We start from the raw sequence: 19,570 nt of genomic DNA on the forward strand, positions 1-19,570 counted from the left end.
ATCAGTTTTCATTTTACCCTAACCCTATACACACACACACTGACACACACACATCCAAGGGAAACCCTATGTTTATCTAGTAAGGATAAATACGTCCATCGAATAATTACCAATTGATGATATAGGACGTAATAAAGTCAATAATCAATATATTTCATAAATGATAATAAGGGCCACAAAATATATCCATATCAAATATATGAGCATTAGGTAAGCCTAATCAGGACGTAATACTTATTTTAGTTCTAAAATGAAACCATAGTAGAGAAATACAGTCATTGTAATCATTAGAATCACTTATACTTTCACATTCAATATGGTTATTTATTCGATTGATCGTAGTTTATCACTATGTTCGTGTTCATAAGGTTCTGACCAACATCAACAATCTATTATCATGCTTAATATAATTGCAACTTCTTAATGATATCACATGGGGCAACCTGAAGTTACTTTTATGATGTCAAAGTTAGCATTGGTTTGATTGTTTGAATATTGATCTGAGGGATAATTTGGAATGTATGCATATCGATGATGAAGGAGATGATTATATATTTAGTTTTCGTCATGATTTCTATATTGTAACGACATCCCATGAGATTTAATCTCCGATAGGCTATTGACCAATAATGAATGTTGCAACAATCCTCTAACATAAATTGACCAATAATGTTGCAACAATTAACACAATTCTTGAAGTGGCCCCACAAATTATTGTAGAGGGAATAATATTTATAATAGTCTTGTCTTTTTGAGGTTGCTAAGACATCCTAACTCTTTACTTGACTGAAACTGAAAGTGTGTTTTTACCATGCTTGTTCTAATAAACGTTCATGATAATATCTCCTCACGTGAACATGTTTTCATGTTCTTAATAATCCTTAAGATTAGAGGGCTCTAAACGTACTGAATGTTCAGCGAATAGTTTGTGAACCGTTCGGCGGGAAGTTCGTTTATGTTTGCTTGTTTATTAAATGAACGAATACGAACAAGAAATCCCGTTCATTAAGCTAAACGAACGAACATGAACAGAGGATGCATCCGTTTGTTTATGTCCATGAACGTTCGCTAATGCGCTCATTTATGTTCGCTCATGTATATTCATTTGTGTTTGTTCACTTAAAGGTTTTACATGTTATATTTTTTTATTGGTTTTAGTTTTTAAAAAAGTGTGAAACTTTAGGTATACTATATGCCTCCGCCAATATCACTTGTTTGACTATTTTGATTTTAGTTTCTGTGAAACTTCTTATTTTTTGTGTTAGTTATATTTATTACAATTATGTCAACTATTTTTTGATATTATGTTAAGTACATGTATATTTTTGATAGATTTTTCATAATCTATGTAATGAGAAATGCATATTTTATTCCAAAATAAATATATGTTTGTTTGTATTTATTTGTGTGCATGAACGTTCGTTTGTGTTCATGTACGTTCATGCACATTTATTTGTGTTCTTGTGTTTATTTGCGTTTGTTTACGTTCGGTAAGTATTCGTGAACAGTTCATGAACACATTCAGTTCCTTAATGCACGGACACGAACAAGAACTGTCATTCGTTAAGCGTTCGTGAACAGTTCATGAACATGTTCAATACTTAATTAAACGAACGCGGACAAGGTCTTGTTCATGTTCGTTTACAGCCCTACTTAAGAGTCTAAGTAGATTAGTACGGGTTTGAAACTCAATGTGGTTTTCGAGTTTCATGATCCCTAATTATTCATAAATGTTTTATATTTTTTTTCTTGAAAAGCCGGATTATTAATAAAAATGACTAGTAAGAAACAAGCAAAAAAATACAAATATCTCAAAGAGTTTTGTAACCAATCGATCCAGTTTAGATTCACCTTTTTCTTTCTATTAGCAAGAAACTAGCCATAAATGCCGTATATCATCTCTAATCCTTCTTACACTTGAACATGTGCCTCACATCAACTCTAAACCTCACAACATAGGTCGTTTCGATCCAATCCTATTTGGGCATAGATCTTGTTACACCATTTAAGTTACTAGTTACCTCGTCGAGTAACATATAACTTTTAACTAACACATTCAAGTCGTTAATCTTTTCGATCCAATCCTATTCGGGTATAGATCTTATTACACCATTTAAGTTACCAGTTACCTCATCGAGTAATATATAACTTTTAACCAACACATTTAAGTCGTTTAATGATCATGGTCATCACCAAACACATGAATCATACTTCAAAAACAAAAATAAAAAAAAAATAAAAAAAAATAGAATGAACAAAGTAGTGATGATGGGCTGATGGCCCTGTTGTCAAGAATATAAATAATAAATAACAAATAATAAAATAACAATTAATAATATAAATAAAATAAGCGAGAGAACGAAGACCAGTTGTTCTTGCTTTTCTTTCTTTCTTCGTCTTCTCTCTTCCTTACTCTCTCTCCTCTTTCTCTCTCTAGACTTTCATCGTCTTCAAACCCACCAACGACACCAACATTCTTCCTCATACTTGTCTCCACCATTATCACCATCTTCTTTCCGCAATCACCATCGCAATCGCCAATCGGATTCACTACACACAAAACCCTATTTTCAATCTGTAAGTTTTCCCCCTTTTTAACCCTAATTCGTTAATTAATTTACTTTTATGTTCACAGATCATTGTTAATCTGTCGTTTTTTCCGTGTATTGATTACGTTTGCTTCGTTTGACTGTGAAATGTTCAATTTTTATGTGTTGGAGGTGCTCTAACTGTTTGATGTTTAGGGTTTCTAGGGTTTTGACTATTTGTAATTTGGGGATTTTGTGTGTGTGGAGTTGATTGATGATGTTGTTGGGGAATTAAGTATATAGAGGGTTGATGATTAGGTTTAGCTGATAAGGATAGGGTTTAGTTGCAAATTTCGATAGAATTCGGTTCGATTTGTTTATGAATTTTGAAATCGAGCCTCGTTATTGATCTTTAGCTATCACTGGTATAAAGAGAATCATTTTGTGTTTGTGCATGACTCCATAATTAGTCTTTTTTGAAATTAAAATGTATACAAATTTATGTAATCTTGTATGGAAGAATATGTCACATGACTTTATATTGAAACTGATGTATGACTTTGTGTTGTATATTGGTGTAGCGTGCGAAAGATTTGAGTTTTTACACATGCTGAAGGGGTAAGAAAACTTGAAAAGATGTTAGAGGCTCCGAAGTTTACAGGCATGATGGGGCTAAACAATGGCCATGATAATTTTGTTGACCTGTCACAAGGGTTTTATCATAAGCTTGGTGAAGGGTCGAATATGTCAATCGACAGTTTCAACAGTTTGCAAATGAGTAATGGTGGCGGGTCGGTTGCGATGTCCCTTGATAACAGTAGTGTGGGGTCGAATGAATCTCACACTCGTATATTAAACCACCAGGGTTTAAAGCGTAACAAGAATTACACAGATGCTCAAAGTGTGAACCGTGGTCGAGTCTCACAAGGGTTAAGTAATGATGCTTTGGCTCAAGCCCTGTTGGACCCAAAGTTTCCAACCGAAGGGCTTGAGAATTTTGATGAATGGACGATTGATTTAAGGAAACTCAGTATGGGGCCCGCTTTTGCACAAGGGGCGTTTGGGAAGCTGTATAAAGGAAGTTACAATGGTATAGATGTTGCTATTAAGCTTTTGGAAAAACCTGAAAATGATTTGGACCGGGCTCAGCTTATGGAGCAACAGTTTCAGCAGGAAGTTATGATGCTTGCAAGATTAAAGCACCCCAATATTGTAAGGTTTATTGGTGCATGCAGGAAACCAATGGTTTGGTGTATTGTGACTGAATATGCAAAGGGTGGTTCGGTTAGGCAGTTTTTGACTAAAAGACAAAACAGATCGGTGCCTTTGAAATTGGCAGTTAAGCAGGCTTTGGATGTTGCTAGAGGGATGGAATATGTGCATGCACTTGGATTGATTCATAGAGATTTGAAATCCGATAATCTTTTGATTTCGGCTGATAAGTCGATCAAGATTGCTGACTTTGGTGTTGCTCGAATTGAAGTGCAGACTGAAGGAATGACGCCAGAGACTGGGACCTACCGTTGGATGGCTCCGTAAGTTCACTTAACTTTCTATATACGATTTGTCTTTTTAAATTTTTTCGAGTAAAATGCCATTTTCGTCCCAGAGGTTTGGCCAGTTTTGTGACTTTCGTCTAAAGGTTTGTTTTTCCGCATCTGGACCCAAAAGGTTTGAAATCTTGCCATTTTCATCCGGCTCGTTAACTTCATCCACTCCATTAAGTCAGGGGATTTTTTTGTTAACTTAAAGGGCAATTTGGTCTTTTTACATAAAGTGCAAAAGACCGAATTGCCCTTTAAGTTAGCAAAAAAGACGCAAAGTTTTTCTGCATCTGGATCCAAAAGGTTTAAAATCTTGCCGCCACTTTCATCCGGCTCGTTAACTCCATCCATTTTTCTCCATTAAGTCGGGGGATTTTTTTGTTAACTTAAAGGGCAATTTGGTCTTTTTACATAAAGTGCAAAAGACCGAATTGTCCTTTAAGTTAGCAAAAAAGACGCAAATACGTCTGACTTAATGGAGAAAAATGGATGGAGTTAACGAGCCGGATGAAAGTGGCGGCAAGATTTTAAACCTTTTGGATCCAGATGCAGAAAAACAAACATTTGGATGAAAGTCGCAAAACTGGCCAAACCTCAGGGACGAAAACGACCTTTTACTTGTATACATGAAACTTTTTTTCGATATTTTTACCGTTATGTTGTCAATATTATGTATAAAGTTGTATCATAAGTTCTTTGACAAATGGTTTCTTTATCTAGTAGGCAAACCAGTATATGTACACATGCATGCATACCTTTGTGTATATAGATTACATTATACAAACATACATAATGCTTACACTTGGAGAACTGTCTACTTGTATGATTATTGTAGGGAGATGATTCAGCATAGGCCTTACACACAGAAAGTAGACGTTTACAGCTTTGGGATAGTTCTCTGGGAGTTAATCACCGGGATGCTTCCATTCCAGAACATGACAGCTGTACAGGCGGCATTTGCGGTGGTGAATAAGGGTGTCCGCCCCACCATCCCGCCGGACTGCCTTCCAGTACTTGGTGAAATCATGGTTCGTTGCTGGGACGGGAACCCAGATGTGAGACCACCGTTCACAGATGTGGTTAGAATGCTGGAACATGCTGAGACTGAGATTATGACGACAGTTCGAAAGGCTCGGTTCAGGTGCTGCATGAGTCAACCGATGACTACTGATTGATGTGTGAAGGATGAATTGAATATAAGAAAAGGAAAAAGGTAAAGAAAATCAACAGGTGATTTTATATGCCGTCTATGTGTATCTATTATCAGGGTAATTTCTTTCTTCAGATAGGGTGAACAAAGGAAGAAAATTATGATATGAACGAACTACTTGGTTTCTGGCTTTTTTTCCTGCTTTTTTGTTGTTGAATATTTATGGATTATGTTGCTAAATTAGTAGTAATGGAGATGATTTGTGTTGTATTTATTTATATATATAATGATATGATGTTTCTTACCATATATTAAAAACTAGCCTTTTTCTAGTTCTATACTGTTGCAGCTTATTATCACGAGAGCCCCCCCAATGGCGTTTTGGAGGCAGTTCATGAGCCTGCGTGGACATCCGTTCGCGTTGGGAGGTTGGTCTCGGTATGGCTTCGGAAACCTTGCATCCGATGGGGTTATAGGTGGGACCACCTTGATTGTGGGGCGTGGTGTTTCCCTTTGTTCCCGAGTCCACTTTAGCTCTCCCGATTCCCATACCCCTTAGCCTTAATGGTATTGCGGTTCATCAGTCAGTTGACCACCATTGCGAGGTCTGACGACCACCGGGACTGAATTTGTAAAAATATTTGGAATCAAATATTAAATCCGTAATTTAATTCAAATTAAGAAAAATAATTATTTTACCTCTACGTGGGTCTATGACTACTCCTTTTGACGTTATTAATTAGGGGTTGTTTCTTTCACGTTTGGACGTTGGCGAGGTGGCAGGTGGTGAGGTAGATGTTAATAGATTTCTTTTGCACTTTTTAAAGTTATTTTTATGTAAAATTCAGTTAAATAACATAACATCAATTGTATAGTTACAAGTATGATCAAATTTACGGTAATCAGCGCTAACATGTAATCTTAACTTTCATTAATAGCCGAATTAGAGACCTGAATTTGTTACACGATACAATCCTAACACGCAATTTGCATGCTTGGGCTTAGTCTGAACAACTTTTGGTCATAATTTGATCAAACTTGCATACATGTTAACTAAACGAGTTGGGTTCGGGTTGACTTGACGGATTTGTGGATTAATCCATCGTAATTGTTTTATATGTATTTTTGAAATTCTTTTATTCTTAATTTATGATTTTAGAGTATTCTTTTATTCTTAACAAAAAAAAAAAAAAAAAAAAAAAAAAAAAAAAAAAAACACTGGGTTAAACATATCATATTCTTATTATCAGTCATCTAACGCGCTTAAATATTTTAATAATAAATACACACTACTCAATCTTAAATAATTTTAAGTTTTTAACTTGTACACATCTTTTAATACTGGGGATGTTTGTTTACCTCTTAATGAGACTCTTAATGGTTCAGACATTTTACTGGTTAACACTTAATGGTTCAAACTGTTTGTTTCGCGAGCAAATGTCTGAATGGTTAAGAATTATACAAAGTCTGAATGGTTAAGACCTCTAATCTGAATTGGTTAGATATTTGCATCTGAACGGTTAAGCATTATACTGGCTCTTAATGATTCAGATCTCTTACTAGTTCAATACTTAATAATTCAGACATACCATTCAAAAGTTGGCAATCAGCCCTTATATATCATCAATCAGACAATCAGGTATAAAATATCTAACATAATGTCAATATCAAGTTATGTACCCAAACATACAACTTCCAATGCAGGATGTACAAGTAACCACAGCACAACTGCTTCAAGACACTTTGCACTTTAGAATTACGTGAAGATGTAGGGAAACTTGAAGAACGAATAATGCTCGAATCTCGAACGGTCCCTCCAAATTCGTTTTCGCAGCGAAAATAACGGCTTTTCAATCTGAATCAATCACCATCATCTTCATCATTCACAAATCTCAACTACTCTCTTCATGCAATTCCGAATTTTCAGCCAGTTTCTGTTGATCAGTTCATAATAATTTCGATCTCAATTGTAAAAAGTTGGTTAATCGATGGAAGTAATGAGTGTTTCCGTTAGTTCTCCAGTGTTTAGGGCTTCTCACACGAAAGCGTTTGATTACTGTGTTCCGATTCGGAAGAAGACGGTTATCGATCGGAAGTTTGTGTTTAATTGTATGAATTATTCTTCACTCGAGGTATAAACTGTTTTTAGATGTTGTTTTTGACCTAATTTTGTTGACTGAATGTGTTTAGTTTGAGGAATTATGATAACTGTGTGATTGAGGTTAGTATGATAGTATCAAGTGTTGTTGATTGAGTATATAGGAATTTAGTAACGGATTTAGCTATTACATTTGTATTCGTAGAACATAAGTGAATGAAGATGTGATTAGTTTTCAATTTTGTTTAGATTCAAAGTGTTATGATCATGTAAACAGTAAAAGTATGTGAAGATTTACTAATATGTTGTGAAATGTGTATTTACTAGTTAATTACTGTGAAATGAAAGGAAGAGATCATGAGAAAACTTAAATGATCAATGAAAACTTCAAAAAACCTTTTAAAAAGATTTCTTTAATTATTTTTATATGTTACTAATTTTTGCGGAATTAAGAAAAATATAAAAAATTACATGTAGATTGACGAGCTATATGTGTATATATATGAATAGTTCACGAGTTACATAATTACATATATGTAGCTCGTCGATCTACATATATTGTTTTATTTTTTATTTATTTTACAGTACTAACCTTATAATAAAAGAAAGAAAAAAATTGATTGGTTGATAGTAGTTTTCTTGGATTTCAAGTTTTTAGGATTTCTGATGAACTGTTAATGAGCAAATCCTCTATGTTGTTGTACAATTATTAGGTAGCTGCGGACAAGCCAGAATTGTTAACTAATTTGGTCAAAGATGTTGACTGGCCGTCTCCAACCGATGAAATCCCATTTTGGAAGAGGAAGTTTCACACTCGTGATGTCAATCCTGAGATTCCTGTTAACATAGAGAAAGATTCTGATCCTTTGCATGTTATTCACGTGACTGCCGAAATGGCACCAATAGCAAAAGTTGGTGGTCTTGGTGATGTCGTAACTGGGTTGGCCCGTGCGTGTTTATTACGTGGACATAAAGTTGATATCATGCTTCCATTTTATGAATGTATCCAGAAGGACGACATTCAAGAATTATCATTATTGTCTACATATAGTTCATATTTTGATGGAAACTGGATCCAAACCAATGCATACAGTGGACTAGTTTCAGATATTCCAGTAATACTAATTGAACCAATGAACCAATTCTTTAAAGGTGAAGATGTGTACGGAGGTTCATATAATGAGCTGGAAGCGTATTTATTTTTCAGCCGCGCTTGCCTTGAATGGATGCAGGTTTGTAGGTTGTTATACACATTTTTTTTCTAGTTCTGATGAATTATACATGTATCTGTGAAATATTAAACTCTAGAATGAAAATAAATGCTTACATCTTTCAATGATTTATAATAGAGTAAAATGCCATTTTCGTCCCTGAGATGTAGTCAGTTTTGCGAGTTTCGTCCAAAGGTTTGTTTTTCGCATCTGGATCCAAAAGGTTTGGAATCTTTGCTATTTTCATCGGGTTCGTTAACTCCATCCATTTTTCTCCGTAAAGTCAGGGGTATTTCCGTCTTTTTTTGTTAACTAAAGGGTAGTTCGGTCTTTTTCATTTTATGTACAAACATTTAGCCATTTAGCATAGTGTACAAGTATTCAAAATACCCTTAACGGAGAGAAAAAGACGAAAATACCCCTAACTTAACGGAGAAAATGACAAGATTTCAAACCTTTTGGATCCAGATACGAAAAAACAAACCTTTGGACGAAAGTCGCAAAACTGGCCAAACCTCAGGGATGAAAATGGCATTTTAGTCTTTAGAATATTATCTATGATGTACTGAATAATTTTTATACCCGTGTTTACATAATTACACATTACCTTCAAGAAATCTGAGAAGAGTTTTAAGTAGCCATTGATTAAATGCAGGTGACTGGAACGCAACCCGATATTATACATGTACATGAATGGCAGACAGGTGCACTGCCACTGCTCTACTGGGACATGTACTGTCATCTTTCACTTCATGTATGACCTTATCTTGAAGCTGCACTCTAGTTTGTTTGTTTTTTTTTTCCTTTTGGGATCACTAAAGGTTTAGTAGAATCCTTTAGTTAATAAAACTAGAATTTGTACTTTGTAGAAACCAAGAATAGTATTGACAATCCACAATATGGAGCATTATGGGGAATGCAGGTATTCTCATTATTATTGCCCTGTCTGGCACTTTTGACACATGCGTAATAATGTTTTCTGTGTGTACTTTATTTGCACATACTTATGAATTATGATGTTATAATTGAACATGCTTTGGTTCTTTGATGGCAGACAAGAGCAGCTCAATAAGTGTGGCCTTGATGGGTCTTTATATGCAACTATTGACAAGGTAAGTTATAGTATTTATTCTGTTGTGTCATTTGGTCTCTTATAATGTTTTCATTATTTTCTTTGTTACCAAATTGCAATTAAAATTAGTCAACTTTGAGTTGTAATAAAAAGATGCACTATTGGGTTACTTACAGTGATTTTTTCTGTATCTCTCATATAATAGGCGATTGATGATCGAACAATTGGCCATAATCCTGAAAGGCTGAGTTTATTGAAAGGAGCCATTGTGTACAGCAATTCAGTAGTGTAAGTAGTTTTTCAGTTTCTGCATGCAATTCAATGTGGCTAATATTATAGATAACTACATGCTTATCTAATAGTTTTTCACCATGGTGATTATTTAATAGTTTTTCACCATGGTGATTATTTAATAGTTTTTTCAATATACTTATCAAGGGAATTACTAGAGTTGAGAAACTCCGGATTACATATATGTCAAATTGGACAGATAAAAAGTCAATTTCAAACAAACAAACAGAAAAAAAAAACAGGGATCCCAGGGTGATTATATACTGTTACTTCCATAATTGCATCACTCAACTACTATGAAATATATGTATGTGTTGAGTGTTGAAAAACTGTAATTAGTTATTATGCTTCACACACACACACACATATTCTCTGAGTTCATCATGACAGATTACTGTTGATTCTTTTTCCAGTACAGTCTCTCCAACTTACCTCCAAGAAACACTTTGTTCCGGATGGCTTGCAAGTGCTTTGATAACAAATCGTGACAAGTAAGCATATTGGACACTTAGTTTATTCTACTCATGTTTCCACTTTGACATTTTGTTGAAACCGGACACGTATCATCATTTGATGCAATAACTATTTACATGTTTTTTAATTTTTTATTTGAAATTATTTTAAACAACTCATATCTCTCCTTTCATACACGGTGCTTGGGTTGCATATTGGATTTCCAGTTTACTTCATAACCTAACTGTATAATCATCATTCACTGTAGATACCATGGTATTCTAAACGGGATTGATACTGTTATGTGGAACCCTGCTTCTGTTGCTTTCTTGCCTGCCAATTATCATGGTAATATTCATCTTCTTTTTTGTCCATATTCCTTGTGGGCCTTGTGGCTAACCAAATAAATGCATTGTATTCACATTAAGCTTAAACATAACAATAAAATCACAAAAAGGAATCATCTTATTGGTGTGTTATACCTCGTGTATAAGAATTTTAACACACGCCACCATCAAAGGTCGCTACAGACTATGTAGCGATAAATAGCGGGATTTCAGTTTTTTTTTTCTTTTCTTAAAACTTAGTGATTAAATATAGCTATAAAATAGCTGGTGTTTAGGTTTTTGTTAAATATACATGTAAAATAGAGTATATACCAGGGTATTTTGATATGTGCAAATAAAATTTTTTATTTTTTTTCCTAGTGTATCACCATTTATAAGATAGTGCCCACTATTTATCGCTAATTCGCTATTCGCCATTAACAACTATGGTCACCATATCACGTATAGAATGAAAATATTTAGCGCTCAGGCAAGTAAAAAAGTAGATACACAACCAAAGACTCGCGTATCTCATGGAGTCATAGTTATATGAGTAAAATTGATCTGACATCACTATAGAGGTATAACACACTTAGAACAAGGTTAGTTACGTGATATATTTTATTTTATTAATGTAATTTTTAATATAAATGTAATGTACTAAGATTTTGCCCATTTAATTAAGCTCAAAACACTGATGGAAAGAAAGTATGCAAACAGTATCTCCAACGAGGGCTTGGTTTAGCCTTTGAAGGCAGGGTGCCTTTAGTTGTTTGCATTTCTAGATTGGTTGCTCAAAAAGGTCTTCATCTAATTAAACATGCAATCAGTCATATTGGAAAACATGTAAGTTTGTGGAAATGTTATTTTACTACTACTTTTAACATATTCACACTGAAATAGAATATTCAAGTTAATATGTGGTCTTCTTCCTCCTTTATATAGGGTGGACAGATGATTGTGCTGGGAAAAGCTCCAGATGGTAGGGTTCAAAGTGAATTTGAAGCTCTAGCTAATTTGGTAATATTTTATTTAACTATATATTCCTTGTTTTGTTATTAAAGTTAAGAGTAAAATGCCATTTTCGTCCTTGAGGTTTGGCCAGTTTTGCGACTTTCGTCCAAAGGTTTGTTTTTCCGCTTCTGGATCCAAAAGGTTTGAAATCTTGCCATTTTCATCCGCCTTGTTAACTCCATCCATTTTTCTCCGTTAAGTCAGAGGTATTTCCATCTTCTTTGCTAACATAAAGGACAATTCAGTCTTTTTCACTTTATGTAAAAAGACCAAATACCCTTTAAAAAGACCGAATTGCCCTTTAAGTTAACAAAAAAAGATGGAAATACCCCTGACTTAACAGAGAAAAATGGATGGAGTTAACAAGCCGGATGAAAATGACAAGATTTCAAACCTTTTGGATCCAGATGCGAGAAGACAAACCTTTGGACGAAAGTCGCAAAACTGGCCAAACGTCAGGGACGAAATGACTCTTAATCTAATTGACCATTGCGTATATTTCTTTTTCTAGCACAACAAAGGTTCTACAATCCGAATCCTCTTGATGTATAGGTAAAGTTTCATGCATAAATTCTCCTACAAATTATGTTTAGAATTTGTTACAATTTGAAACTGCCACGTATTTAATGACATAATATTTATGTTAATTGCAGCGAGGAGCTGTCACACATGTTGTATGCTGGTGCCGACATGGTGTTGATTCCTTCTATATATGAGCCATGTGGACTTGCTCAGATGATCGGAATGCGCTACGGATCAGTAAATCATTCTGTCCAGAAAAAAAACTTTTTTTTTTTATTATGGTATAATTACGTGCAAACTAGTGTAAGCCATTGTATGGTTATTCAGGTACCAATAGTACGGAAAACTGGTGGTCTTGCTGACACTGTTTTTGATATGGATGATCAGTCACAACCAGAGATGGCTAACGGGTAATCATTTAAATTACATGGAATTAGTCTCTTAATATGTTTACTTAAATACTACAGTTTTTGGTTACCTTTTTAGTTAGCTATGCAGTTAATGCAGTAAAATATCGGATATCGGTCAAGGACCGATATTTGAGATAGGTTATCTCGGCGAGATATTGGTGGGATATCGGTAATTTTAATATGATGCAGAATTTATATATATAGCAATTTAACACTAATAATTCAGTGATATACTGCTGATATATCAGTTATATCGGTCAAATATCAGTGATATATCGGTTATATCGGTCAAATATCGGTGATATATCGGTCAATATCGCCGATAGTATCGGTACCGATAACCTGACCGATATTTGACACCGATATTTTACGAGGAGACCGATATCTCACAGATATTAACTGCATAGATAGTTTATATTTTTTTTTATGATTACATTCTTGGTTAATTAGTAGGTTTAAATCTTTTATGACTCACCAGCAGTGTTGTAACAATCGGTAGGCGCTAATCGGTCAGTGAGATACCTACTAGCGATTAATCGGGATTAATGTGATTGGGGTTTTTATATGTAATTTTAGTTTTATATATAAACACACAGTTTTATATGTATTTTTTGAAGTAGACATGTTTTAACTCCGCGTTGACCCATTTTTTAAGTAATTGGAGGGAATTTATAAGGTTTGGTCGTAATTTGGCTGAAATCTTGCCATAATTTGGCCGGAATAGGACCACCGTTGACCGCCTAGCGATTAATTGGCCATTAGTCAGCGAACCTCCGATTATTGATTAATTGGCAACTAATCGGAGCCTAGGCGGGATTTTTACAACCATGCCCACCAATAACCGGCTTATTGTGCTGGGCACAGGTGGTCTTGTAATGTTTAAAAAAACAGTGTATAGCTGAAGTTTATAAAAAAAATGCCGCGAATAGTATTCTAAATCATTTCATACAAACTCCTAAAATTTCTTATATAAAATGCCGTTCCAAAAAAAACCTAAAGTTTATAAAAGACTTGCTAAAAATCTTTAAGCTATTGAAAATATGTGAATAGTATTCTAAAGCATTTCATACAAACTCCTAAAACGTTTTTAGTCAAAAAATTAGATCATTGTTGTAATAATGTTTTTAATCATAACTAACATTTCAACTTTTTATCTACTTTTTTCTTAAAAAATGTACAGAAGTATTTGCAGGGCCCTCCACGCCCCAAACACCATCCCGTGGTGATATATGCACGGCGTTGCCCCTTGGGGCGGCATAATTTTCATGGGTATGGCCGTATGGGGGCACGTTTGGGTTGTTAACTTGGGGTTTGACCGAGTGATTTTGTGGGGCAGAATTCTCATGCTCCCTTGCACCGCCTAGGTGGCGTACACGTGGCAGGATTTGCCCCCTTACCCACCACACCGTATAGTCTTAATTCCACAAAAGAAAGATCAAGTGTATTTCTTTTCAAAATGTTGTTATTTCTTTTTCTGCACAAGGTTTGTCTTTGAAGGGACTGACGAAGCTTCTCTAAGTGGGGCTCTTGATCGCGCATTTTTCTATTACAAGGAGAGTAAGTCTGCATAATTACTTCATATCATACCATTCATTGTTTTCGTATCAAGAATTTTTGAACATTGATCTTGCCAATGTTTTACAAACCGGTTTTTTAAAACTTTGGATCTTGCTTACATCATTCGTATTTTCCTTTCATTTGCAGAACCAATCGAGTGGGCGAATATCGTTCAAAAAGTTATGCAAATTGACAACAGCTGGAACAAAACTGCTAGCAAGTACATTGATGTATACAACTCAATAAGAGTAAGATGGTGACCATTTGAATGCACCTAATCAATTGTAAGTGATACATAACCAAGCTCTTTGCGCACGATAACTCAACGAGTAAAGATGTCGGACTTTACATAAATCATGTGAAACCTTTGGCATGTTTTGCATGTATTAATTAAGTGGTAACTTATTTTTAGTCAATCCTCTACTCTATTTTAAAGCACATAATCAACATTCCAGTGCTGACCCGATTAAAAAACTAAAACCTTAGAATTGCAAAAAGCTTCATTCATTCTTTACTTGAGAATTGAGATTGTACACTTGTTTTGGGGAGCAAATGAATTAGCACCCTGCAATAACCCCAAAAAAAACTTCAAAACTACATTAAAAACATCTTCGAGCATAGCCTCGCCACCACCTACCTCTAGAAACAATGAAGGGATGAAGAAATACAAGGCTGTCCAAAGTCAAAGAGTCAACTCCCATACTTTTACTAAAACGAAGGGGTTAATCATCCCGATTATCGGTGTCAGTCCAAACGCAACATTATCTTTCACAAATTCAAGCTTTGCACGCGAACTTACAAAAGTATTTACTGTGCTTCCCTATGTTCTTCCACATGGAGAGACTCCGCAACTTTATCAGCAAGTTGTGTTATTGAAGTATCGTCCACAACACCCGGCATAACTTTTGTAAAGTCCCGCTCTTTAGCCTTCTTTTCCTGCAACTCTTTCTCTTTCTCATCATAGTATCCAAAATCGTCTAACATTGACGTACTCGCATCATGATCTTTGAATATTTTCAACATCGCATTACCCGCTTCTCGTTTCACCTACTCAAACAAGAGTTCCCATAATCACAAATTTGACCAACACAGTAACGCCGTGACGTCTACATACAGATTAAAAGAATATGCATGTGTAAATAAATACCTCTTGTGAATCTCTGCTATGGGTGACAGGTTTGTTGTCATTATTTTCGAGAATAATATGTCTGAATCGACCGTTGGGAACATCCTTAATAATGTGCCATTTGACCCGAAACTGACCACTCCATCTGTCCTGCTGCCAGTATTCTGCATCGTTCACAAAATCTACGGGTCCGACCATTTCAGCCACCCCACAAAACTGTCCACTAGCATTTACCTATAAATATTTTTAAATCGTTAGAAACTCAAAATGCCATTGATTGGTTGTGTAAACTGTGTATGTTTGTTGGTTTAAGACTCTTACCGAAAAAAAGAGGAAAACGGGACAGGTGGCACCGGATTCCTTTGCCTCTTGATAAGCGGCATCTAGTTTTCGGTTTCCCAATGGGGTACTGGCCCAGACGCTGTACTTGATACTTTTATGAACGTTTTCTTCACTGAACGACTTTATTACAAAGAACTTAGCATTGTCGTAGGTTGTAACAAAATCGGGTCGGTTGTAAAGCTCAAGATCAAGTCTAGAAGCAACGTCGTTTTTACCGTCAGCAGTATTATTATTATTGTTATTTCCCTTTGATTTTGATGCCCTTGGCCCTCTGTTACTGGTAGTACCATGCGATTCACTAATCATGCTAATCGCATCACGTTCCCTATTTTTCCCGCCTTTTTCGGGCACGAAACGATTCAGGTGACTAGCCTCGCCATGAAACATGGAATTACTAGTATACCCTTGAAAAGATCCGCTTTGTGGGTATCGCCTTGTGGAGGAGCCGGATACCGACCCGTATCCATATGCTGTCTGTTGCTGCGGAATCTAGAAATCATGAGCATTAGGTTGAAGGCACACGTTATACATACATATATTGAAAATATAAAATAGTAAAATCCGGAAATATATATATATTTAGTTGACAAACCTGATTAAAAATGTGCTCATATGAGCCATAAACGCCAACTGGCGCAGGGTATAAGGCTGCTGATGTTAGTGGAGGTCCATAGCTACTTGTATCTGAGGTCATCGATCGATTCGGTGCTGAGTCACCAGAACCGATATCCCCAGGATATTTGTAGAGTCCTAGATTATTATTTCCGCCGTATTGCACATAATAACCAGATCCCGGACCCAGAAAAACATTGTCAGAGAAAGCCTCTTGACCACTGTTAACTGGCGAAGTCAAATCGGCCGGAAGATGAGGAGAAACGGGTTGTGAGTAGAAATTTGGGGACATCGGGACTTGATGCGGTGAAAACAGCTGACCATCTATCATTATCGGAGATATAGGGCTAGCAAGTGGAGAAAATTGGCCATATGCCACTTGGGCATCAAACCCGTAAGCAGGGTGAAACAATAGTGAAGCATTATCATTGTACATCGCCTACATCATGTAAAACAAACATAGTGATGAGAACATGTGAGTTCAAAAGTTAAAAAAAAACGTAAAGAAAACCGTATTTATTTTATTCTCACCGGAGGCACAATTTGCAAGTTATTAACATAACCATAGTTTGAATAGTCTCCCCATATAGCCGAGCCATCATCATAACCTATAAGACCCATATGACTGGTTAGAGATTAAACATAATCCGAACAGACAAAATCATAAGATCGCATAATTAAAACCGACCCTAGGCATCTGTGACCTTACAAAAGTGTATATTACACGAAAGTACGGAACTAACCTCCATAATAGTAGGTCTGCTCTTGAGGAGTAAAACTATTTGTTTGGTTCACAGGGTTCGGAGCTCCATTTGCTTCGGGTTGGTTGGAAGCGTTTCTTATGGGCCCTGTGATGGTTGCATCCGGAGACAGATTTGGAGGAACGATCCTTTCATTTTTGGGAGAAAGTGGCTGATAAGACAAATAAATTACTACTGAGCACATATATAAAAAAACCGGTACAAATGGAGATACGGAATCGAAAAGCCAAAAAGTACCTTATCTGCGTAGTTATCGGGCACACGCGCATCACCTGGTAAAGGAGTCATAAATGTAGAGTTAGTAATCTCACTAATTAAGATGGAGCACAAGTGGTCCAGGCAAGATACCAAAACAAAATAATGGTTACAGTTATAATAAGTTGACCATGTCATTATGCTGAGATAGTACAACAAACCAATCAAATTCATTCAAAGTGATGACTTGGCTCATTAACCAAGCATTCAAAGATGATCACAAAAGCATGCCCGACATCTACCAAATCGCAATATACCAAAAAAAACATTGATTAAACTAAAAAGCCCAAGAGCTTCACATACGCGAGCTATGCAGTTAATATCAGTTATATTGGTCCCATAGTCAGTCAGAATATTGATACCGATATTATCGGCGATATTGACCGACATAACCGATATATCACTGAATTATTGGTGTTAAATTGCTATATATATAAAATCTGCATCATATTAAAATTACCGATATCCCACCGAGATAACCTATATCTCAAATATCGGTCCTTGACTGATATCCAATATTTTACCGCATTAACCGCATAACAAGCAAGCTTATGTACTATGGCTCTGGCTCATCATGATATTATCTCTCTCTTTCACAAACTGATAATTATATTTTTTTAAAAAATATACATCCACATAACAAATAATTAATTTCATGTCACTGCAATAATACCACATTGACCAAACCACAAGTCAAAGTCAACACCCCCCCCCCCCCCCCAATAACTTGAACCCAAAAAATAACAAATTCAACCAAAGAACCAATTTTTTTATTTTATTTTTAGGGCTACAAATCTACAACAACCCAGATGCAAGATCTGAAACCAAAACAATGATCTCTAACTACCCGAATACCCAATTGCGATACAAATTCAAATTTCACCCAAATCTTGAAAAAAAAACCCTAAATCACAACAAAAACTTGAAATTGAACAAACAGAAACCCTAAATTCCCAAATTCCCAAATCACAACAAACCAATAAACAACAACAATTCAAACACACATAGTACAATTAACAATCAAGCATAATCAACACCGAAAAAAACAATCAATAACACAAACAATGTTGAGAAAAACAACAAGATCAACCTTTTCCCCTATAAATCAACAAATAAATTTCACATTATTATTATTATTACTAAATAAACGAACAAAAAGAAACAAATACATACCCGAAATTGAAGCAGGAGAGACTCGATCTTTTCCCTGTTGACCTTTTTCTTCCATGGATTTTTTTTTTCTTTTTGGAAATTGCGTTTAATCGAATCAATGAATTGAAATAAAATTAAAGAAAAATGGAATTGGAGAATTAATATTGAAGAATCAAATTCGAATTCCTGATATGATCATGAGTATAGGATGAATAAATTATTGGGAAATCGAAAAGATTGGAAATTGAAAGGGTTTTAGGTTTTTTTTTTATATATAGAGACAGATTTATGTATGTATATATATAGCACACGCATGTACCCGCACTTGTGTGTCTATGCATAATTGCATATGAGAAAGAGAAACTTCTCGCTCTTTTCCTTTTCTTTTTTAATTATGTTTTATGTTTTTGTTGGTCTTTTAATTATTGGAAAATATTTGTTTTTATGTAATGTTTGATGATTGGAATCAAATATTGTTTTTATGGTCATGTGTCTAAGTGTCTATTTATTATTATTATTATTATTATTATTATTATTATTATTATTATTATTATTATTATTATTATTATTATTATTATTATTATTATTATTATTGTTAGCCACATTGTTTGTAAAACTTTTGATTTTTTCCTGCCAACGAATAAAAGCCAGCTATCTGGAGTAATCCGATGATAAAAGGCGACTCTATAGGTCCACAAATGTAAATAGTGTTGAGTAGCACAAGCTCACCATCTTCAATTTCGTGAAAAACCCACCGTCCGGTTGGGATCAGATTCGAACTTGAGACTTGTGGTCATCGCAAAACAAGTTTAAAAATTTACTAATAGCCTCGTTCTTCATGATTTTTATAACTCAATACGACAATACGTATAAACTTTTTTGAGAAGAAAATTAGTGGGGGCTGGGAATTTTGAGGTAAAATAATTTGTCGAAGCCGGAATCAACACTTAAAAGTTTTCGAACGGAATCTTGAAAAATTTACACTACTGAGTAAAACATCGACGACAGCCAGGGCAACCCCTGACCCCAAAAAGCTATGCCCCTGAATACGTGAATAATTAAAGATTTAATTTATCTTCTATCTATCCTAATAGGGAAATTGACCTGTAATAATTCCACCTAGACCTTATTGGCCATTAATAATCC

The 19,570-nt window shown here is 35.2% G+C and overlaps 3 protein-coding genes across 4 annotated transcripts; 2 read left to right on the plus strand and 1 right to left on the minus strand.

Annotated features, from left to right (window-relative positions):
* Positions 1–2,365: 2,365 nt before the first annotated feature.
* On the plus strand, positions 2,366–5,502 carry LOC110886219 (serine/threonine-protein kinase STY13). Its single transcript, XM_022133995.2, has 3 exons — positions 2,366–2,577; positions 3,110–4,063; positions 4,908–5,502. The coding sequence occupies exons 2-3, from the start codon at positions 3,165–3,167 to the stop codon at positions 5,245–5,247; spliced, it is 1,239 nt and encodes a 412-aa protein (XP_021989687.1). The 5' UTR covers positions 2,366–2,577; positions 3,110–3,164; the 3' UTR covers positions 5,248–5,502.
* Positions 5,503–6,972: 1,470 nt separating this feature from the next.
* On the plus strand, positions 6,973–14,592 carry LOC110886217 (glycogen synthase). Its single transcript, XM_022133992.2, has 15 exons — positions 6,973–7,354; positions 8,034–8,552; positions 9,187–9,285; positions 9,401–9,453; positions 9,586–9,643; positions 9,809–9,891; positions 10,308–10,385; positions 10,616–10,695; positions 11,359–11,519; positions 11,619–11,693; positions 12,199–12,239; positions 12,341–12,446; positions 12,537–12,619; positions 14,103–14,176; positions 14,324–14,592. The coding sequence occupies exons 1-15, from the start codon at positions 7,211–7,213 to the stop codon at positions 14,434–14,436; spliced, it is 1,767 nt and encodes a 588-aa protein (XP_021989684.1). The 5' UTR covers positions 6,973–7,210; the 3' UTR covers positions 14,437–14,592.
* Positions 14,593–14,655: 63 nt separating this feature from the next.
* On the minus strand, positions 14,656–18,742 carry LOC110886218 (YTH domain-containing protein ECT4). Of its 2 annotated transcripts, none has more exons than XM_022133994.2 (8): positions 18,446–18,742; positions 17,255–17,289; positions 17,000–17,168; positions 16,788–16,864; positions 16,237–16,695; positions 15,624–16,124; positions 15,324–15,536; positions 14,656–15,223 (listed from the first exon to the last, which is right to left on the minus strand). In XM_022133994.2, the coding sequence occupies exons 1-8, from the start codon at positions 18,498–18,500 to the stop codon at positions 14,984–14,986; spliced, it is 1,749 nt and encodes a 582-aa protein (XP_021989686.1). In that variant the 5' UTR covers positions 18,501–18,742; the 3' UTR covers positions 14,656–14,983. The 2 variants fall into 2 exon arrangements, with proteins under 2 accessions (XP_021989686.1, XP_021989685.1); XM_022133993.2 differs by having other exon boundaries at positions 15,624–16,133.
* Between the last annotated feature and the right edge of the window lie 828 nt (positions 18,743–19,570).

This window comes from Helianthus annuus, chromosome 10, assembly GCF_002127325.2.
Source record: "Helianthus annuus cultivar XRQ/B chromosome 10, HanXRQr2.0-SUNRISE, whole genome shotgun sequence".
NCBI lineage: Eukaryota > Viridiplantae > Streptophyta > Magnoliopsida > Asterales > Asteraceae > Helianthus > Helianthus annuus.